The 23,672-nt window shown below is 35.5% G+C and overlaps 2 protein-coding genes across 3 annotated transcripts in view; both read right to left on the reverse strand.

Annotated features, from left to right (window-relative positions):
* Positions 1 to 17,546, reverse strand: part of LOC115891073 (rRNA methyltransferase 2, mitochondrial) — a 33,043-nt gene extending 15,497 nt beyond the window's left edge. Inside the window, exons 1-2 of one of the 2 annotated variants that reach the window (XM_030911477.1) lie at positions 17,525 to 17,546; positions 17,152 to 17,376 (exon numbers count right to left, since the gene is read on the reverse strand). In XM_030911477.1, the coding sequence (XP_030767337.1) occupies positions 17,152 to 17,373 (222 nt within the window). In that variant the 5' untranslated portion in view covers positions 17,374 to 17,376; positions 17,525 to 17,546. Of the gene's footprint in view, positions 1 to 15,473; positions 15,602 to 17,151; positions 17,377 to 17,524 lie in introns of those variants that run through there. The other variant, XM_030911482.1, reaches the window with a different exon arrangement.
* A 984-nt stretch (positions 17,547 to 18,530) lies between these two features.
* LOC115891096 (heat shock 70 kDa protein cognate 4) lies at positions 18,531 to 21,547 on the reverse strand. Its single transcript, XM_030911495.1, has 6 exons — positions 21,388 to 21,547; positions 20,870 to 21,077; positions 20,450 to 20,809; positions 19,749 to 20,344; positions 19,529 to 19,690; positions 18,531 to 19,344 (listed from the first exon to the last, which is right to left on the reverse strand). The coding sequence occupies exons 2-6, from the start codon at positions 21,072 to 21,074 to the stop codon at positions 18,715 to 18,717; spliced, it is 1,953 nt and encodes a 650-aa protein (XP_030767355.1). The 5' UTR covers positions 21,075 to 21,077; positions 21,388 to 21,547; the 3' UTR covers positions 18,531 to 18,714.
* Positions 21,548 to 23,672: the final 2,125 nt, after the last annotated feature.

A 23,672-nucleotide genomic window follows, 5' to 3' on the forward strand; every position in this document is an offset into this window, starting at 1 on the left:
ATTTTATGTATTTCCTACTTTAACTTGTTTAAAAAAATGCCAACAATTTGTGCATGTCTGTCAAACTTTAAAATCATTAAAAATAAATTTTATTCAGGTTGTAACTTTATAAAAAGGATTGTAAAAATATACTTTGTAACATGTATGTCAATAATCTTACGAAAAATGTTTACTACACTTTTGATTGACTCTAATTTTTACATATAATACAAATTATACAATACTTAATTATATTATGTATTTTACAGGCTTTGCCTTTGCTCTTTATTTTTCCATCAGCTATTCAATCAACTTCGCACCACATACACTTTAACCATTGTTAAATAATAAATAAAGCACAAAATATTGATAAACAATAATTATTTTATATTCTAAAAAATAAAAAAACTTTTTTTGGGTAATGTTTGGTTATATTTATTTTTATTCTCTTATCTATGGTTACTTTTCATTTTTTAGATTTATGCGTTTTTAGCGCCACTGTGGTCATTTGGCGAACCCTTATTCTTCCCATTTTGTGACCACTTTCTCAATAAAAGTCCCATAAGAGTTATTTCTCCTTACCTCTACACTCCATAATCCGCAGCCTTTACCATAGTTGTTGGTTTTGCATTTACAGGATAAAAATGCCAACAGGGATTTTGGAGCTGGATCTTTTAACGTTCTGACCGTAATGCCTGTTTTTGTTTTCTTCCAACCCCATTCTTCGGCATCTTTGCTACAACCAGACCAATGCTGAACCTGGTGGTAAGTTCGCAATGAATGCTGTCCAGCACGACAATTAATTATTCATAAATTAATGAGCGAATTAATGATACGCCACTGTTTCATGACAAAATTGAAGAAACAAAACTAAAACTAGTTTTAGTGAACCCTAATCGACATTTGATTTCGGAAAATCGACTATACATAATATTGGTGGGTTCATACAGCCAAATAAAATAAAATAAGAATAAAATAAAATAAGAAATATATATTTGCTCATGCGCAGTACGATGAGGCTGGATAAAAGTTAACTTTTACGATTGTTTATAGTAATTTTACTATTTATAGTATATTTATTTATTCGTTGCCTACTATATTATACATTTTACTTATGTGAAATTATAAAATAAATTAAATCCAAACTGAAAATATTTGTAGGTTAGAATTAAGCGTGCGCAAAGCCGTTTTCACATAAAATAAAACAAGAAGTTAAAAGATAAAGACTTCTTATTTTATTTGTTATTTTATTTGGCTGTATGAACGCATGTACGGTATCCCATATAACCAACTTTCATATTTTATTTTATTTTATTCTTATTTTATTTTATTTGGCTGTTGAACCCACCATATATCATATTTTACGCAAAATTGTAAAATTTCCAGGGGTTTTGTTTCTAAACGGTTGACTTTAGCGAAAATTTTCATAAAACCTTTTTTATAGGAAATTTTATTCTCTTTAATTTTGCTCTCCTCAAATTTTTACGAAAAACGCATAATCTTCGAGATATTCACAAAATACCGATTTTCGGCGCCATCTTGGAAAGATATATATAATAATGTTGCGGGCCGGTGTGGACTCGACCTAACCTCACAATATGGCCCGCCCTCGGATGACCTTAACATCGCATAGACACCGCAATGATTCATTCGTTCGAGAAGAATCGAGTTCCACTGGAATGGACTAGTACATACGAGAACATTCGAAAACCTTCTCTACGCACCTAACGATCTATGGACTATTCTAGATTTCTTTTGCTGTAGGTATAAAAGCCGGCGGCAGTGGCCTAGAGAGGGCAGTTATAAATATACCAGTGCAGTTGACGCGCAAAAATTCAAAATAAATTCTTAGTTATAAATCGTTTGTAAATAGTTCTATAAGTCTTTTATCGTTATTGTTTTTGTAAATTAGTGTTAAATAAATAGTGTTTAAATAAATTGTGACTTTCTATCCACACGGAACCGACGAAAAACGTAACAATTGGTGTCAAGTGTGGCGTGTGTGATAGACTAGAAAAATAAAAAGACTGAAAATGGCTTCGAAAAAATTGTTGAAAGACTTGAAAGTGTCGGAATTAAAATGCGTACTGGAAGAGAAGGAATGCGAAACAGATGGAAAGAAAAGCATTTTACAAGCCAGACTGAGAGACATTTTGATTGAGGAAGGTGAGGATCCTGACACATTTTGCTTTGAGCTGGAAGGTGACCTTGACTCGTCCTTACAAAACTTAAACGACAATTTGAATTGTTTAAATAATAAAATCAGTGAGAATTCCCAAAAATTAGAAGATAAAATCACAGAAAATTCCCAAAAATTAGAAGATATGATCATAGAAAATTCTAAAGATATACAGGCCAGCTTTAATAATAAAATAATTAATTTAGAAGAAAGTTTAAACAATAAGATTATAGAGAATTCTACGGAACTACAAGACAAAATAACACAAATTGAGGACGATGTAAACAGAAAAATCGAAATTTTACGGGAAGAAATAACGAAGTCAAATTCACCAAAATGTCAAGAAACATCGGAGAGACCGAAACTAGTCGAAAATAGGTATACCTCAAAATCAGTTATGAAACCTCCACAGTTTGACGGAAAAACCGCTTGGACCAATTATTTTTGCCAGTTTGAGGCCGCTGCGAGAGCGAACGGATGGACAATCGCTGAAAAGGCTACCGCTTTGACTGTCGCACTGCGAGGAGATGCGACTGATATCCTGCAGACATTGTCACCATCGGAACAGGGAGATTATCAGCAATTGGTACGACATTTAGAAATGAGGTACGGCCAAGCTCATTTGGAACATGTCTATCATTCACAGCTAAAAAATCGCATTCAAAAGTCAAATGAGTCTCTGCAGGAGTTTGAAGCCGACGTAGCCCGCCTGGTTCGCCTTGCGTATCCTGCTACGCCCGAGAATGTTATGGAGCGGTTGGCAGTACAGACATTCTCCGATGGCTTACGTGACAGGGAGACAAGGCAAGCGCTTCTTCTAGCCCACCCAACGCGCTTGGTGGATGCTTTAGCACGTGCCCTAGAATTTGAGGCCGCGAAACAGTTCTCGGTCTCTAGTGAGAGTACGGGCGGTCAACCAATGTTCCGACAAATCCGTGGAAAGCATTGTACGGAAAGTCATGGAGGAGTACATGGGCAAGAAAGGACCGACTTGTTGCTGGAATTGCGGCCAGGCAGGACACGTAAGAAGTCACTGTCAAGAAAAAGACGTGGACTCGGTTTCGCCAAGTGTCGAATCAAAGGGACACATATGGAGCAGTACCCAACAGGTTCCAACGAAAACTGTTCAAGTCGCATCGCTACAACACAAGTTCAACAGCATTTTTGTGGCTAGTTTCGTGGATGGAGAGTTACGGACCATGCTGTTGGATACGGGTGCGACCAAAACGATCATCAGGCCGGATATCCTTAAAACATCAAAAAGGATTAAAACAACACAATGGCGACTACGTACAGCTACAGGAAGCTGCGCTCTCATCCATGGAGAGGTAGATCTTAATTTTGTTATCGGAAGCACCTGTTTTAATCATCGAGTGTTAGTAGCAGACATCGAAGATGAACTTATTCTCGGAATGGACATCGTGACCACTAGAGGTTTTGAACTAAACCTCAAACAAGAAATTTTGAAAATAAATGAAGAAGAAGTGGTTCTACATCGAAAATGTGAGGAGACGCTTCGCGTGGTAGTAGCAGAAGATGTTTCGATCCCTGAGCGCTGTGAGATATTTTTGGATGGTCGCCTGGAAGGTAAAACGAATAATGGGAGTATTATTCTGTTGGAGCCAAGGAACCATGACAGCGAAATAGGACGAGGGGTCGCTGTTGGAAAACCCCTGCTACGAGCGAAGAAGTCTGTACCGGTAAGAGTAATGAACACGAATTATCATTCTGTATCCTTGAAGAAGGGAACCCTGTTAGGGTACTGTTGTTCGGCCTCCTCAGTCATTCGAAGCGTGGAAGCCTCCAAAGTTTCGATTTCAAAAATTCCGGACAAAATGGTGAAGGAGTTAGTAAACGTTAAGGGATTGTCTCCCGAAGATAGTAGAAAATTGAGAAACCTGATAATCAAGTATCAAGATGTGTTTGATAAAGGAAAAGCAGGACATAGAGGTCGTACCAATTTAGTACAACATAAAATTGACACCGGAGATGCACGACCAATCAAACAAAATCCGAGAAGACTGCCGCTCGCCAAACGTGAAGAAACTGACAAAATCCTTCGAGAAATGAAAGAAGAGGGTGTCATCGAACCATCTAACAGCCCGTGGACATCGCCGGTAGTACTAGTAAAGAAGAAAGACGGTACCACCAGGTTCTGTGTTGATTATCGGCAACTTAATAATGTTACCAAGAAGGATAGCTATCCCCTGCCGAGGATAGACGATACTCTAGACAGGCTGGCGGGGTCAACGATATTCTCTACGTTAGATCTGAAGAGTGGATATTGGCAAGTCGACATGGCGCCGAAAGACAGAGAGAAGACAGCGTTCTCGGTGGGCTCCGGACTGTGGCAATTTACCGTCATGCCTTTTGGATTGTGCAACGCGCCAGCTACCTTTGAGAGACTAATGGAGTCTGTGTTAAAGGGACTATCCTGGATACCTGTTTAGTGTACCTGGATGACATCATAGTGGTTGGGAAATCCTTTGACGATCATCTGAAGAATTTGGAAGAAGTTTTCAAGCGACTAGGGAGCTCTGGTTTGAAACTTAGCCCCAAGAAATGTCATCTGTGTCAAGAAAAGGTACACTACTTGAGCCATGTAGTCTCCTCCCAAGGAGTTGCGGTAGATCCACAGAAGACCAAGACAGTGGAAGAGTGGCCGATACCTAAAGATAAACATGAACTACGAAGCTTTTTGGGACTATGCACATACTATCGCCGCTATGTACAGGGTTTTGCCACCATCGCAAAACCATTGACCAGACTTACCGAAGGCGAGAGGCGTTTCTCTTGGGACTCAGATTCTGACGAGGCATTCCGAAAATTGAAGAAGGCCCTGACTAGTGCGCCCATACTTAGCTACCCTCTTGGCAACGGAAACTTTATATTGGATACCGACGCTAGCAATGTTGCGTTAGGCGCTGTTCTGTCTCAGATCCAAGATGGTCAAGAAAAAGTCATTGGTTATTTTAGTAAGACCTTGTCAAAACCGGAAAGGAACTACTGTGTAACCAGACGAGAATTACTAGCAGTAGTTAAAGCAGTGGAACACTTCTACAAGTATCTGTATGGAAGAAAGTTCTTGTTAAGAACAGACCATGCTGCTTTGAAATGGCTGTTGCAATTTAAGAATCCTGAAGGGCAGGTAGCTAGATGGATTGAACGATTACAAGAATTTGACTTCGACACAGAACATCGAGCTGGGGCAATCCATCGGAATGCCGACGCACTTTCCAGAAGACCTTGCGCTAAGGACTGTAAGCATTGTTCTCGAGCAGAAGAGAAAGAAGTGAAACTCCTAAGAACAACTGTGGTTAATGATAGCTGGCAACCCGAAGATCTTGCAAATGACCAAACCAGTGACCCAGAATTAGGTTTAGTAATTAACTGGAAAAACACAGGCCAAAGACGAACGTGGGAAGAAGTTTGCAGATATTCGCCGAACGTAAAGTCGTACTGGGCCCAGTGGAATTCCTTGGTAATAGATAACGGACTACTTCGCCGTGTGATCGAGAGACCGGAGGGACAAGAAGAGAGAAGGCAGTTCGTCATTCCAAAGAAGAGGGTCCCAGAAGTCTTGGAGGAAGTTCACAATGGAACCAGCGGAGGACATCTTGGTGTTACCAAAACACTTGGCAAGCTGTGTGAACGGTTCTACTAGGTGAACTGCAAAGAAGATGTGAGGGCCTGGTGTAAGAAATGTGACATTTGCGCAGCCATTAATGGGCCACAAAAGCGTGGTAAAGCCCCTATGCGCCAGTACAATGTTGGTAGTCCCTTCGAACGAATAGCGATCGACGTGGCTGGTCCTTTCCCGGAGACGAACGATGGCAACAAATACATTGTGGTAGTAATGGATTACTTCAGCAAATGGGTCGAGGCCTACGCGTTGCCAAATCAAGAAGCGTCCACGATTGCTGATGCCCTTGTTAAAGAATGGATCTGCAGGTTTGGTGTTCCCATGGAGCTTCATTCAGATCAGGGAAGAAACTTTGAGTCCAATCTGTTCCAAGGCGTCTGTGAAGTCCTGAACATCCGCAAGACCAGGACGACTGCTCTACATCCACAATCCGATGGGATGGTTGAACGCATGAACAGAACTATCAACCGTTATCTGGCCAAAGTAGTCTCTGACCACCAAAGAGACTGGGACAAATTTCTTCACCTGTTCCTGTTGGCCTACCGTTCATCCGTCCAAGAATCTACAGGGCAAACTCCAGCCAGCATCGTTATGGGACGGGAAGTGCGCCTACCCTGTGATCTGAAATTTGGTTGCCGACCGGGAGAAGAAGTCGCCGGAGAAGATTATGTCCACACACTACGTCAAAGGATGGACGACATTCATCAGAGAGTCCGCCTAAATATTCAAAGTGCTAGTGACCGAATGAAGGAACACTACGACATTCAAGCTGAGCATGGAGGATACCAACCAGGGAAGTTGGTGTGGCTATATAACCCGCAGAGACGTCGTGGGTTATCTCCGAAGCTACAATCCTCGTGGGAAGGGCCATACGAAGTCATGGATAGAATTAATGACGTCGTATACCGTATCAGAAAATTGCCAAAAGGAAAACCGAGGGTAGTCCATTTCAACCGTTTGAGCCCCTACCAAGGCGAAATAGAAGATCGTGCTGGGACCGTGAGAACCTGCAGCTTTGATCCCCCTGATTCGGAGATGTCCTTTGACGATTTCATGGCCCGATACAACAGCAGTGAGAAGGCTCGCTATGGTGTAACCAAAGAAGATCAACGAGACCTCTTTTCCGTGCCTCCTGATTATTCGCTCGCTCATTGTGTGGCTCGAGATTTGCGGATGTCCAGAGGAATCGCTGCGACGTTCAATGAGAAGTTTGGGCGTGTCGGAGAACTACGCCGACAGGATCCAGAGGTTGGAAGCGTCTTGAGGCTAACCGACAATGCACATGGTCAAGCAAGGCACATCTTCTACCTGGTCACCAAGGAATGGTCCCCGAGTAAGCCGACTTATCTCAATCTATGGAAGACCCTGATTGAACTGAGAGAAGCCCTGCTAAACAACAACATTGCACGATTAGCCATTCCGAAGCTGGCGTGTGGACTCGATGGTTTGAGTTGGCGTACAATCCGGAACATGATTGAAGTCTTGTTCAGATTTACGGGAATCGAGATCCTCGTTTGCTGCTACAACCCAAAGCTGAGATCGGGAGAGAAAACTGTAGACTGCTATTTCTACCAGACTTCGCAATGTACTAGGGGCCAGCTTTGCAAATACCTTCATTCACCGTCTACATCTCGGGACGAGCATGTGCCTAAGAAGGGGGCAGTGTTGCGGGCCGGTGTGGACTCGACCTAACCTCACAATATGGCACGCCCTCGGATGACCTTAACATCGCATAGACACCGCAATGATTCATTCGTTCGAGAAGAATCGAGTTCCACTGGAATGGACTAGTACATACAAGGACATTCGAAAACCTTCTCTACGCACCTAACGATCTATGGACTATTCTAGAGTTCTTTACCTGTCGGTATAAAAGCCGGCGGCGGTGGCCTACAGAGGGCAGTTATAAATATACCAGTGCAGTTGACGCGCTAAAATTCAAAATAAATTCTTAGTTATAAATCGTTTGTAAATAGTTCTATAAGTCTTTTATCGTTATTGTTTTTGTTAATTAGTGGTAAATAAATAGTGTTTAAATAAATTGTGACTTTCTATCCACACGGAACCGACGAAAAACGTAACAATAATATTAATATTTTTAATCGCTGAATTATATGACAGCTGCGGGCTGCGGCCATTATTATATGACATTCGAACAATTTAATTTTTTAAATAGATATAGCCACATGTTTTCTCTTTATGGCACAGTGGCTGTGGTAATCATTAACTTTGACGTTTATGCTATACACATATTTTTGACTGGCAGTTTTTTTCGTTCAAAAATTTTAAATATTTTTTTCTCAAAAATGGTCAATGTTAGATATAGAGTGTTTAATATCAAAATTCATAAAATTTTACAGAGAATTTAAGTACATAATAAAAAATAGGGGCACCCATTTAAAATAAGAAAGTTGCTGTCAACTTCCGGTATTTCCGGAAGTGCCGCCATATTGAAAATATTTTTAATCGATAGATCTCGTTGTGAAACTATGATGTGCAAAAAATCTCCGAGGTAAATGTTGTAGTTCTCTAGAAACTTCTAATGCACACTCAGCCTGGGACACCCTGTATAATACATGAAATATATAGGGAGCGATCAACAATGATTGAAATAGTTGAAAATACTGTTATAGTGCTGGAGTGCTTTAAGCCCTTATGGGATACAAACCTCGGAATTCATTTACTGTGAACGAATGTTTATAAAACTTACTGCATTGTATTGTTAATAAGATATATTACAAAGTTTATCCATTTAAATTCGTAGCTTTCACTTTAGTATTTAAATAAACACACATATACAAATGCATACATACAAAGATATTTAAACTCGTTGAGTTTAAATATCTTTGCATACATACAAGATGGCTCCGTGTTCCGAAAAAGCTCTGTATCAGAACTCCTATTTGAGATTTTCACTCCAAACCTTTTACAAAATATATGTTTAATGGTAGTTCACATTTCAAAACTATTTTTATAGATATACAGTGTGAGTCAAATATATTTTTACACTTAAGTTTTAGTTTTTCCAAAAATACCTTAATACCATAGAGTATACTGAGTAGTTTTTGAATTATGACCATGTCCATGAGGACGTCAATTTAAACGTCCAGGAACCTTTGTATGAGAACTTCTAATCGAGACGATCGACTTATTGTAAGTTTATCGCTAAGAAACCGCCGATTTCCAGCTTTTCAAATTTATAATGGATTGCACCTAAGGAAGGTACATATCAACTAACGGACTATACGAAGACTAAATGAAGCAATTCTTATGTCCAGAGGACCTGTTTCGGGACCAGAACTTACTAGATCTGTTGACTAGGACCAAAAGCAAAGGCATGGTCTTAACGTAAAAATTACGAAAACATGTTAGTCTTAAAAAATGTCTATACCTATGTGGCGGATTCATCTCTCTAAAAAAATCCTTTATGGGTATTTCGCCACTGCACTGCAAGAAAAATCTACAAAATAAAATAGTTATTTTTTGTAAACACTTCTGCGTTAAACCTAAACGGACGCTGCTTGTCAGAAGTTATGTTTACAGTTATAAAAGTTTGCCTAACAAAGAAAAAAATGCTTAACGTTTCGGAAAGTTTTCTCTTTCCGTCGTCGGAAGCAAAAAAATATAAAGAATACAGAAAAAAAACTATTTAAAATATTTAAATTCAACTATTCGAGAACACTTTACTTTTTTAAAACCGATACGTCTACGAGAAACCGTTGACGTTCTGTTAAAATGACATTATATCAAGTTAAACTTCAAAATTAACAATTACTACCTGATAACAATTACTTAATAAGGTAAAACCAAAAAGCCCCAATCTTTCTGTATGATTATTTTAAAATTTTACGTATGTTATGTTTATTTATGTTATGTTCTTTAAAATCAAAGAAGCGATTGCCATACATTACTAACATCTACAGATGCATGAGCAATATATTTATTTTTATTACATTGAATTAAAAAAGCCTCTTTAATTTCTCTTTTAGAGGCTATCGCTTCTTTCATTATAATTTTGGCGTTATTAAAATTTATTCTGTGCCCTGTGTCCCATGAATGCTGACAAATCTTAGATTTGTGAAAATCTCCCTTTCTTAAATAATCTTTATGTTCTTTAGTTCTAACATTTAAGGGTCTAGATGTTTCACCAATGTAAAATTTATCGCATTCACAGGGTATTTGGTATATTACATTTTTTGTTTGTTGTTCTGTATTCATTGGTTTAGTATGTGATAAAATGGATCTAAGTGTATTTTGTGTTTTGAAAGATGTTCGTATGTTATATTGTTTTCCTATCCTTTTTATTTTTTATCCACCATATTTTATTGACAAAACATTAAACGAAATATAAACCCCAAATCATAGACACAATGATAACAATACACAATATACTTACAATTCCATACATACGAGGCGTTTCGGAAAAAATAAGACGTATTTTAGTATGGGCGGCTATACGTGCCTCCCGGCGCCAATTTTTTTCTTTGTTAGGCAAATTTTTATAACTGTAAACATAACTTCTGACAAGCAGCGTCCGTTTAGGTTTAACGCAGAAGTGTTTACAAAAAATAACTATTCTATTTTGTAGATTTTTCTTGCAGTGCAGTGGCGAAATACCCATAAAGGATTTTTTTGGAGACATGATAGTCTTATTCAAAAGTGAATATCTCCAGCAAAAATAAAGCTTTGAAGATGAACCAAAAAACAAACCTTAAACAAACTATCGAAAAAGGATGTATCTGGATGATAAAATTATTTTTAAACTTCTTGCTGTTTTAACATATTCCATAGGGCGTTTCAAACTTTCACCAAAATATCAACATTTCGTTTTCCCTCGTATAATTAACAGATGGGGAGTTTCATTTTTAATTTAGAAAGAGATACCAAAAATTCAAATAATTTGGCTACATACTGCTTAAAAAATTATCAAAATCGGCCCACTCAAACAAAATATATTAAACTTTAAAATACATCAAAGTTTTAAGGTGCCTATCTTTCGTGCCGGTGAATGTATATCAAAAACTATACATTTTAGTCATATACTTTCCTAATGAAACTCGGCTTTATTTTTTTACTAGAATCCGAAAATCAATTAATATACAGGGTGTTCCATTACAAAGAACACAACTTTGATGTGTAACTTTTTTTGGGGACACCCTATAGAACTCTATATCATTTTAGAAAATGCTTTAAATTGACTTACATAAGCTCACAAAATTTCACTTCAATATAACCTTTTGTTCCCCTTGCAAAAACCGCGTCGTATATGACGCGCTACCCTGTATAATTCGATTTCAATCAAAATTTCAATGATTAGAATATAAGCAGGATAGGTATAGCTTATGCATTAGATTAACTTATTTCAATAAATTTACTTACAAAAAAAATAAAAAATACAAAAATTAAGAGAAGGAAATAGTAACTAAGAATTTACTAAAATTACTAAAAAAAAATAAAAGAAACGAAAAAAATGGGTAAACATTTTAGTATTTTATCTAAGATTCTTATCTAAGAAGGTTTCACATTAATACATTCACAGTAATTGAATTCCGAGGTAAAAGTCTCTGGGCACACCACTAGAGAAATTTAGGATTCGTGATGTTAGAACAAACTATCAATTGAAAAATTTTAGCAAGTTACGTCATGTAAATTGAACATGTGACCTTAACTTTTTTTACTTTTCTTTATCATCTTGAAACTTTATAGGGTTTGACCTTTGGGTTTGACTGATATTTGTGAAATTGACATATTTTTCAATGTAAAACATTACTATAATGTTCAACATGGAAAAGGAATACTAACATAATCACGGATTATTTAATTTTGGATAATTTACTGAATAGTACAAGGGTGTTTTACCAGAATATTTTATTTGAATTTCCGAATTAAATTGACTATTACAAATTAAACTGCAGAATTTCATACTTATCCTAAAACTCAATGAACTTTTTATCATATTTTTATTCTATGTGAATGTGCGTGTTCTATGCGAGCGGTTCGCGAACCGCTTGTGGACCTATAATTCGCAAGTGTGTACGTTGTTCTGAGCAACGAACGAACGGCTCGCAAACCGTTCGCGGCGATCCGCCTCCTGTCGGTTTTTTTGACGAACACAAAGGGATTCGTGGCTCTCGGTGGACGGGCTCGTGTGTTGTTCGTTGTTTGTATCGAACCTTCAGACAATCCAGACGCACTGTTTTCAATTTTTAGTTTTTGTTTACCGGTTGGAAGAGGTATAGAGGTTTATTTAAATATGGAGTGGTCCGAGGAAATCATTTTAGATTTAATTGATCTCTTTATAAAAAAAACTTTATTATGGGATCCAAAACATAAAGAACATTATAAAAAAAATTAAAGTTTATTTCTTGTTATTTCATGTCCATTAAAAGCTCCGTACTGGTACGTTTTTTGTACAGGTTAGTGTGCCACCAACGTCGCTGCTTCCTTTTCTTGTCTAAACTAGCCATCCTTAAAAATGCACAACTCATCACCAACAGAGCATAATTCTCTTCTCGCGAAGATATAATTAAACGCGTACTCGCACCGTCGCGTCGCATCGCAAAAATGACTGCATGTTTTCGGTTGGTTTGCGGCGTTCGCCCTTTCCCTTGGATCGTTGAAGGTTCGTACAAAAACAATTTGCTAACGAGCGGTTCACGAGTGGTTTGCGAACCGCTCGCGGCTCGCATGTGTATACCCACCTTAATACGAACATGTATTCAATAATAAGGATAATAATAATTTTAAAAATCTTATTATTATACCGGGTGCGTCTCAAAAGTGGCTCACCCCTATAACGTTTTTATTTCTTCAGATAAAAAAAAGAGATCTGGTATGTTAGTATATGACATAAATTAGGATTGATTGACGTATTCAATTGTTTTCGGTCACTTCCTGTTTGACCGAAAATGACTACAACTTTTGATTTTTAAGTGGCACCTTCGGTATTTTGTTACTTTATTCGATAGAAAATGACACTCATAATGACATAGCATATGTCAACTTTTGACATTCATAAAATCGTATTTTAAATTTCAATCTAGAGTACCATGGCTGTGTTAAAAACAATAATTTTTCAAATTTTTCAAATCAAGGAGCCGAGGAAAAGTATATTTGATCGTCTAATGTTTTTCGTGTCTTGTCCTGGCTCGTTAAAAGATACCCAATTCGCACTTTTAATCATATCTCAATTTTTTGAAATAGAACGAGGGTGACTCATTAGCATATTTGGAAAAAGCATTTTTTTACGAATAATTTGATACCACACACTTGGTATTTCGAGTCAAAACAATTACAATTTTAAATAAACCATATGTGAAAATGTCAAAAGTTGACATGTCATACGTCATTATATTCAAGATGCATCCACACCTGATCCACACTATCCTAAAAACGGCGTAACGGCGTAACGACCTTGAATAGATTTCCAGTAATTCTATTGGCTGAAAAATTCTAATCTGTCAAAGAAATTTTATCTGTCAAAAATTTCAGCCAATAGAATTACTAGAAATCTATTAAAGGTCGTTACGCCGTTACGCCGATACGCGGTTTCTAGGATAGTGTGGATGCATCCTGAATATAATGACGTATGACATTTTCACATATGGTTTATTTAAAATTGTAATTGTTTTGACTCGAAATACCAAGTGTGTGGTATCAAATTATTCGAATAAAGAACGAATAAGGTAAAAAAAATACCGAGGACCGAGGATGCCATTTAAAAATCAAGAGTTGTAGTAATTTCCGGTGAAACAGGAAGTTACAGAAAACAATTGAATACGTCAATCAATCCTAATTTATGTCTAATATCAACATACCAAATCACGTTTTTTATAAACTCACCGGCAAAAAAAAACCGGCCACGAAAAACTAGACCCAATTTCGAAGTTGGATTTCTCGCGAACCACTCATTAGAATTTGATGATTTTTTTTTAAATTGTAAATTAATTCCTTTTTAATGGATGGTACGTCAGAAATTTTTATTCCGAATTTATTTTGAGCATATACAGGGCACAACAACAAGACGAAGTTTTTTGCCCGAACTTTGTAACACCCTTTAGGGTGCAGCAGCGGTAGTGGCTATTGGTAAATTAAATCACATTGTAGCCTCATCTTTTGTGAGCATTTTTGTTTTTTTAATCACCACATTATCTCTTTTTGTATTGGAGATATGCTGGTTTAAAACGAACGTCTCGGAAAATGTATAAAAAAATAAAAAATTATAGGGGTGAGCCACCTTTGAAACGCTCCCGGTATAGTTTATATTATATATTTCTTTTATTTTTTGAGTTTTAAAAAAGTGCTTTAAAGTTTTTAAAAAACTTTTTTATATCTGTTATTGAGGCCAAAGGTTACTTAAAAGAAATATAAAAAGATTTACGGCCACTAGACGACCCTCTGGAAAATATACAGGGTGGCCCATTAGTACCAGGATGACCAATATCGTCGTTGTTAACAAAGATATAAAAAAAGTTTTATAGAGATATTGCATGGTTTAAAATTGTGCATATTCTAAAAATATTTTGTTGTATACAGGGTGGCCCAAAAAAAAGTTATGATTAAGTAGTTATTGAGTTTTATTATATTACACCCCTCATTTTTCTGTACAGATTTGGATTCAGCATAAAATTCTGCATATAGTATACTATTTTTATTTCCAATATTCTGCGGTGTTACCATTCTATTTCTTTTTTGCTAAAACGTTGGTTAAAAACGCTATATGCACAATGTGGTTAAAAACCTTGGTTAAAAACTGCAGTGAAAAAACTGAATACTTGGCTGTATTTTTCTAAACACCAAGGACAACAAAATAAATATTCGAAGGAAAATTTACATTATCCTATACAGGACTACAGTTGGGGGTTGGAACCTTTGGTGAACAGCAAAATAAAACACTAAATCACCATAATACACCAAAACACTTCTACTTTTACATTGGACGCACGTTTCACTAACCATGTTAGCATCATCAGGAGATGATTAAAACTAAACTAATATCTACAAAATAGAGCGTTTATATACTAGCTACTTACAAACTAGCCAAGGGAGTCAAAACCAACCGAGCGTATCAATTAATTACCGAAACTAGGGCAGAAGGAACAGAGAATTGGAAGGAATTGAACCATTGTCTCTGTTCATACTATCTTTACACTTATTAATTTTGACGCTCTCATATGCATCTAATTGCCTGTAATTTGAGACTTGTTTATCTAATTTTAAATTATTAATATCTATACAATGGTTTTTATCAACAATATGTTCAGCAAATGCAAGATTTATCCGGTCTACCATATCTTATATGAGCTAGATGTTCTTTAAATCTAGTTAATATTGATCTTCTAGTTTGCCCAACATATTTCTGATTACAATCTTTACATGAAAATTCATAAATACACGACCTTTCCAGTGGCGGTGTATCTTTAGGATTATCTAATAATTGTTGTAATTTATAATTAGCACTATACACAAGTTTATAATTGATATTCTTAAAAATTCTTCTTAAACCATGGGATAACCCTCCATCAAACGGTATTGAAAAATATTTTAACGTATCTTTCTCCACATGAAAGGTCGAATTTTAAGCAATCGCAAACTTATACCTACGTTTTCTAATATAGAAAACGTTAATAAAAAATATAAATAAAAATAAAATATTTTATTGTAATAACTTACAATATTTAATTGTAATATTTAATGATCATTTCTTTGCAAAATGATCAAAATTATCCAAATCAGACCAATACTTCTAAAACAAAAGCAAATGTCCATATTTCCGTATACCTCGATCCACTGTGCGGCGTTCAAAACACGGTTAGAAACTGAACTAATCAGCGAAGTAATTTTTAATCGATCTTCATTTTCCGAATCGCCATTCATTTTAAGTACAGTTTAATTATTTATTAAATATCAGAAACGTATAGTTGGTCGATTTGAAAATACTGTTAACCAGGCAGTAACAAACGAAAATGGTATGATAAACCCATATAAAGGTACATTTTATCTTTTACATTTATATAAAAATATATAGAACTTCTTACTACAAATATTAAAACATTTATTGGAATAAAACTAGTTTAATATCATATTAGAACCTACATATCTCTACTTTGCCAGGCGTCTGAGATTTTCGGGAAAATCCCGAAATTAGGCAAGTTTTTATTCAGTGCAAGCACAGGATATAATTTTAGGATACAACAGATAGTATAGAAACGTCTCAGTGTGCTATTTCAATTCGATATGTTAATAAAAGCAGTGTAGTCAAAAAACTTCTTTGCGAATTTTATTTTATTTTATGAAATATTAGATAAGATTGTTATACATTTAGAAATAAGGTTTGCAAATTTGTCTCATGTATTTTTATTTATCTCTTGCCGATAAATTTTAAGAATCCTATAAGAAAATTATTTCCAAGGCATTTAATATCTCATTTAACCAACTTTTACTGCAGTGTTTTCGACCATCATAAATTAATGAATAAATTGCAGGTATTAATAATAGATATAATTTCGATTATAAAATAATTTAAGGAGAAGCAAATAGACGCAACTAAAATTTTATCACCCCACATACACAGTCCCACGGTCACGAGCCGCCACTGGGGTGGTGATGTGTAATTGTTTGGAACGCCGCCGTTTTTTTTGTCGCTGTTTTTTGTATGTAATTTGTTGAAATTACTGTATCCATTAGGATAAACAAACCTACTCTAATGGACAGTGCCCTTCCAGAACAGTTATGAATTTTTACACTATTGCCATGCTTTGGCCATACAATGTGTTTAAGAATACCAAATTTCAAAGAAAATTGTTCTTAAAAGTAAACAAAACATATAATTTTTATTTAATATTCTTTCTAAGGCTGTAACTTCCCCAAAAAACTTCACAGGGTTCATAGGAACTTTTTTTTACTTTTTTTCTGCAGAATCAACCATTGAAGTTTGGTACACTATTGTTTTGACACCCCGTATACCTAGCCCTATTAATGCAGACTCTGACGACTCATGTACTTGGCAAGTATTTTTTATTGGCATATAGGGTCTGGCGAGAATGCGGCGTAGCTCCTGTAATAAATAACTTAGAAATTCTGTATAGATGCCCGATGCACCATGTATACCCTGTATACCAATTACAAATGTTTGTCAAGTACACGAGTCGTGAGAATGCGCCATTATATACTACATATATGCTTATTCTATGGTGACAACAGTCAATGTGCGTGTACAGGGAAATCAGCGGCTGACTGTTTTTGTGTATAAAAAGAAACCGTTTAGGGAAACCGCTTACTCAGCCGCTGAACGTCCCTGAAAGCGCCCATCGTCTCATGTATTATACTTACTCTCATGTATTATACTTACTCTCATGCAATCTGGTGCCATAGCAAATATCTTGCGTGGCTTAACGATCTTTAAAACTTCCTTCATTAATTTAACTCTGTCTCCAATGTAATATGAAAGTTCATGTTCACTTTCTTCGCCAGTATCTGAGTCAGAGTTATTTATTAAACTTGAAAGTTTCTTGTCTTTTTTTGATTTTTTAAGACGTTCTCCATTTAGATGCTTATGCTTGGAAGAATACATTATCTATAACTCGTCAAAATAACAGATAAATAAGAGGTATCAATTTCCAATTTAAATACCTAAAATACCAAATTTTCATCCCATAAATTAAAATTAGAGAAATTTGAAATCTTTCAAAACTTTGAATAAAAAAAGTAAATAAATACATAACCTATAAAATCTTTACTGTATGACTGTATGTTATCTGTGGTATGAACTAGGAATGTCAATTTTAGGAAAAAATATCGATAATACATTTTATCCAACCCCTAGAGGTCAAAGATATAGAGAAAGCAAGAATGAGCATGAACGCGACCAAAAATTCTAATGATAGCTGCTAAGCATGAAGCACACGGATGTATATGTATTACGTTTGACTCCATCAGGGTGCAGCCACACTATCCTAAAAACGGCGTATCGGCGTAACGGCGTAACGACCTTGAATCGATTTCCAGTAATTCTATTGGCTAAAATTTTTGACAGATGAATTTGACAGATAAAATTTCTGACAGATGAATGTTTCAGAAAATAGAATTACTGGAAATCTATTCAAGGTCGTTACGCCGTTACGCCGATACGGCGTTTTTAGGATAGTGGCTGCACCCTCAGAGATAGGAAAAATGATCATAAACGTGCGCAAAAAATTTAATTACGGTAGCCGGCATATTTGAGCTAAAGTCAAACTAAAGTTCGCACCAGGGTTCGGAAGTAGTTAATTAAGACGTAATTTACCTGATTAACTACGTGTAGTTTTTCTTCAAAAACTACGTCTTTTCCCGTTCATAACTACATGAAAACTACGTTAATAAACTATGCATTGATATTATCCTTGTTTATGAATAATTTTCCTTTGTATGAGGTGTAATACAGATAATATGATGTAAATATTATATTTAAAGCCATATTTCTTCTGTTTTCTTAAATACATTATGTGTTTTTAAAGCTTCAACTTATAACCTCACCTCAAACCTTTGATATTTGAAAGTTACATACAGAGGTTACATAAACTACATGTAATGTAGTTTTCCGAACCCTGGTTCGCACCCATAATAGCAAAGGTATGTCATGAAGGATCTTTAAAAACAGGCACGACAATCCTGCATTAAAATTGAGACGGCATTAAACCTTAATAAATTTAACTTATTCCTATACGCTTTTGGGTTGTATATAAATAATACTTTTATATTCAATTTGAAACTGACCTTTAATAAAAAAATTGAACATATCTGCAAACAAACTGTAAAAATTGTAGATACAAAACGAGTTTATGATCTGAAATTGTCTCTGTAAAGCCAAAATGTAAAAGAGGAAATTTTAATACTGTAACAAAAGCAAGGGTAATTAATTATGGAATGGCTACATTTAATCGACCTCTTCAATGGTTGGTCCGGCACCTCCAGCACCAGCTCCTGCACCAGGGGCAGCGCCCGCGCCGCCTGGGAATCCTCCAGGCATTCCACCTGGGGCACCGCCAGCTCCTTGATACAATTTTGTGATAATTGGGTTGCAAATGTTCTCCAATTCCTTCTGTTTGTGTTCATACTCTTCTTTGTCGGCGAGTTGATTGGCATCTAACCACGCAATGACCTCATTGCATTTCTCCAACACAGTTTGTTTGTCGCTGTCGCTAATCTTGTCCTTGATTTTGTCATCTTCTGCTGTACTTTTGATGTTAAAGCAGTAAGATTCCAGAGCATTCTTGGCTGAAATTGTGCTCCTCTGTTTCTCATCTTCATTTCTGTATTTCTCAGCCTCATTGACCATTCTTTCAATATCCTCCTTGCTGAGACGTCCCTTGTCGTTTGTAATTGTAATTTTATTTTCCTTGTTAGTGGACTTTTCAATGGCGCTTACGTTCAAAATACCGTTAGCGTCGATATCGAATGTTACTTCGATTTGAGGAACGCCTCGAGGTGCTGGGGGAATTCCAGTGAGTTCAAATTTACCCAAAAGATTGTTATCACGAGTCATAGCACGCTCGCCTTCATAAACCTGTAAAACAAATCTAGATTTAAACAATAATAATTTAAGATAATAGTGAAAGTATAGAAAATCAGTAATCTTCAGATATAAAATAATCACAGAAGTAGCTCATAAACTCCAGTCTGGCATGACAATTTAATATCATCATATGAAGTAATTAACAATTTCAACATTATACAGAATAAAATATTACCTGAATAAGTACTCCAGGTTGGTTGTCAGAATAGGTTGTAAATGTTTGTGTTTGCTTAGTAGGAATGGTTGTGTTCCTTTTGATAAGGGTTGTCATAACACCACCTGCAGTTTCAATACCCAATGAAAGTGGAGTAACATCAAGAAGAAGCAGATCTTGTACCTGTATAACAAAAGTAAAATCAATTCAAATATTTATAAACAAGTGATAAAAAACATACCTCTTCTGATTTGTCACCATGTAAAATAGCAGCTTGAACAGCAGCACCATAGGCAACAGCCTCATCAGGGTTGATGGATTTGTTAAGCTCTTTCCCATTAAAGAAATCCTGCAGTAATTTTTGGACCTTGGGAATACGAGTTGATCCTCCAACCAGTACGATGTCATGTACTGCGGACTTATCCATTTTTGCATCACGTATGGCCTTTTCTACTGGCTCCATCGTAGACCTGAATAAATCAGCATTGAGTTCTTCAAAACGGGCACGTGTAATTGAAGTGTAGAAGTCTATTCCCTCAAATAGGGAATCAATTTCAATGCTGGCTTGAGTGGAAGATGACAAAGTTCTCTTCGCTCTTTCACATGCGGTTCTTAATCGTCTGAGTGCTCTTTTGTTTGTGGTTAAATCTTTCTTGTATTTACGCTTAAATTCTTGGACAAAATGATTAACCATGCGGTTATCAAAATCTTCACCTCCCAAATGAGTGTCTCCAGCAGTAGATTTTACTTCAAAAATACCATCCTCAATAGTCAAGATGGAGACATCAAAAGTACCACCACCCAGATCAAATATAAGAACATTTCTTTCACCTTGTCCTGAAATAAAAAACAAAATTTTTAAAAATACTGGAAATTCTTATTAGACCAAATTAAACAAGTTCATAATCTAAAATAAAAAAAATACATATATTACTTCATTACCTTTTTTGTCAAGACCATACGCGATAGCAGCTGCAGTAGGTTCATTAATAATTCTAAGTACTTGAAGGCCAGCAATAGTTCCAGCATCTTTAGTTGCCTGACGTTGTGAATCATTAAAATAGGCTGGCACAGTTATAACTGCGTTTGTAACAGAAGTTCCCAAGTATGCTTCAGCTGTTTCCTTCATTTTTGTAAGTACCATAGAACTGATTTCTTCAGGGAAGAATGTTTTACTTTCACCTTTGTAATCTACTTTCATTTTTGGTTTCGTATCTTCATTGATTACTTCAAATGGCCAATGTTTCATATCAGCTTGTACAGCAGGATCATCAAATCTTCTACCAATAAGACGCTTAGCATCTATTGAAATAAATAATTTGTATTATTAAGAATTAGAACAAGTTAAAAATTAATTCTCACCAAAAATTGTGTTATTGGGATTCATAGCTACTTGGTTTTTGGCAGCGTCTCCAATAAGACGCTCCGTATCTGTGAAGGCTACATATGATGGAGTGGTTCTGTTTCCTTGGTCATTAGCAATAATTTCAACTTTTCCATGTTGAAATACTCCAACACAGGAATAAGTTGTTCCAAGATCAATACCAACTGCTGGTGCTTTTGCCATTTTCTAAGAAAAACAAATAAAAACCATAAATACAAGTTTATTGTCGTATTTGTGTAACCTTGATATTGTAAGCGACGCCCAGCATTTACAGGAACATACAAAGTCCTTACTAATAAACGGCAAGCATTTTAACAAAGAAATACTACTTCTTGTGTAAAAGAAACTCTAGAAATTTCATAATTACAAAGAAATCGTTTCTTATTCGTAGACAATGAAAATTAAATTTGTCAGCACGTGGACATTTGAAACCCCTCAAAAAATATAATACCGCCCTTAAAAATTATAGTACATCATATTTCTTAACTACACTCACCTTAAATATAGATTTATACACTAATTTATTATAAAATGAGATTAGAAAAAATACGTTAAATTACAAGTAACCTACAGCAACTGCATACAAGGATCAAATCAAGGGAATTTTTAGTAATGGCGGAATTTATACCACGGCCAGGAAAAGCTTCCAGAAAATTCTATCGCTCCACCAATGGAAAGATAATAATTTCTGGCCAACTGACGTCAAAGGCCTCTGATTGGCCACGATAGATAAAGATGATTTTGGTAAACTACAGGAAATCAAATTAACAACTTAATAGTTTCTAAAAATATTTTTCAAATATACCTAATAGCCTTTTTGAAGAATAAAAATATTCTTTGGACATTTATTGTATCTCTATTCACATCTGTAACAAATATAATGCAATATAATAATAGAACTTAAAAGTGATTATCAAAATAAATTTTTCTAAGCCCGGAAGTTGGTTGGTTATACATTTTGGCGCCAAATTTAAATTAATTTGTTTCTGAATGACCATGATTTTCAAGATATTTGTTAGGTATGGTCTGAGATTATTGATAAAGGACTAAAACTTAGATTGTAGCTATTTTATGACATTGAGGTTGTGAATTAGAAAAGTGCTAATTCATATCACGTGTTGTATTAATAAGCGAAGATATCATTATTCATATGATTATTTGAAAAAAATTTTGTAAATAGTTTTAAGTTTAAGAAATTATTTGAAAAACATCTTATTCAATTTTATTAACACATAATCTTTTAAATATTTTAATTATGGTAATTCTAAACAGGAATTAAATTTTAAATAACACGATCGTAACTCTGGTAGTCAGATCCTGGCCACAGTCCTGGCCACGTCCTGGCCTTATTAACGAATTCATTTAAATTATTATACCAATTAAACAAGAGCCCCGAATCTAAAGGGGGCGGGGGGAAAGGAGCACCCGCTCCGGGCAGCAGTCTCAAGAAGCGCCAAAATCATAATATAATATAATAAGCTGTGATATAACATAATTGAAAATAAAAATCTTGTTCTACAAAGCGCCTAGCATACCGGGTGCGTCTCAAAAGTGGCTCACCCCTATAACTTTTTTATTTTTTTCAGTTAAAAAAACGGGATCTTCGTATGTTACTATGGGCACCTATAGGTGTGACATAAATTAGGATTGATTGGCGTTTATTGACCTATTCAATTGTTTTCGGTCACTTCCTGTTTCACCGGAAATGACTACAACTTTTGATTTTTAAATGGCACCCTCGGTATTTTTTTACTTTATTCGATAGAAAATGACACTCTAAATATAATGACACATCATGGACATATCATATGGCAACTTTTGACATTTTCGTATATGGTTTATTCATATACATATCAAATCGTTAGTTAATATATATATGGGTTTATTTGAAATTTTAACATGTTGTTCATAAACGACAATTTGAGTCAAAATACCAAGTGTGTGGTATCAAATTATTGGTAAAAAAATGCTTTTTCCTGATATGCTAATGAGCTACACTCGTTCCATTTGAAAAAATTGAGATGTTTAAAAATACGATTTGAGTATCTTTTAACCGCTCAGGACAAGACACTAAAAACATTAGACAATCAAATCTATTTTTCCCAGGCTTCTTGATTAAAAATTAGTATTTTTAACATAGTCCATGGCAGTCTAGATTGAAATTTAAAATTCAATTTTTTATTAAGCGATAATGTCAAAAGTTGACATTTGATATGGCATTCTGTTCAGAATGCCATTTTCTATCAAATAAAGTATATAAAAATACCGAGGGTGCCATTTAAAAATCAAAAGTTGTAGTAATTTCCGAAGAAACAGGAAGTGACCAAAAACAATTGAATACGTCAGTCATTCCTAATTTATGTCATATACTAACATGCCAAATCTCGTTTTTTTATCTGAAAAAAATAAAAATGATATAGGGGTGAGCCACTTTTGAGACGCACCTTGTATAATTCACGTTCTTGAGTGCAAATTTATTAAGAGGCTCGTATTGGTCCGTTCGCGATTTTAAGTAACTTTCAAATTTATCCCAGTTCAAATTTATCCGGGATCCGGGGCTGGAAACATGAAATGAAACACCCTGTATACTGTACATACGCTGTACAATACTTAGGTACTTTTATTATCAACACCACACCATTAATAAATTTTCTATGATTTTCATTTTAAACAATTAAAATAAGAAAATGACACACAAACCTATAAAATTTGTATGTTTACTAGTTTACAATTTTTATTAAATGTACCTATACATCACTTAAAATATCTGTATTCCGAGAA

Source organism: Sitophilus oryzae, unplaced genomic scaffold (assembly GCF_002938485.1).
Source record: "Sitophilus oryzae breed Bouriz unplaced genomic scaffold, Soryzae_2.0 scaffold_1179_pilon_pilon, whole genome shotgun sequence".
NCBI classification, from domain to species: domain Eukaryota; kingdom Metazoa; phylum Arthropoda; class Insecta; order Coleoptera; family Curculionidae; genus Sitophilus; species Sitophilus oryzae.

Excerpts from the sequence above, each read along its gene's own strand:
- LOC115891096 (XM_030911495.1), bottom strand. The coding sequence starts at position 21,074 with ATGGCAAAAGCACCAGCAGTTGGTATTGATCTTGGAACAACTTATTCC. Across the intron at positions 20,810-20,869 it reads TCCCAATAACACAATTTTTG|ATGCTAAGCGTCTTATTGGT; the intron begins GTGAGAATTAAT and ends TTATTTCAATAG. Across the intron at positions 19,345-19,528 it reads AACCTGGAGTACTTATTCAG|GTTTATGAAGGCGAGCGTGC; the intron begins GTAATATTTTAT and ends TTTGTTTTACAG.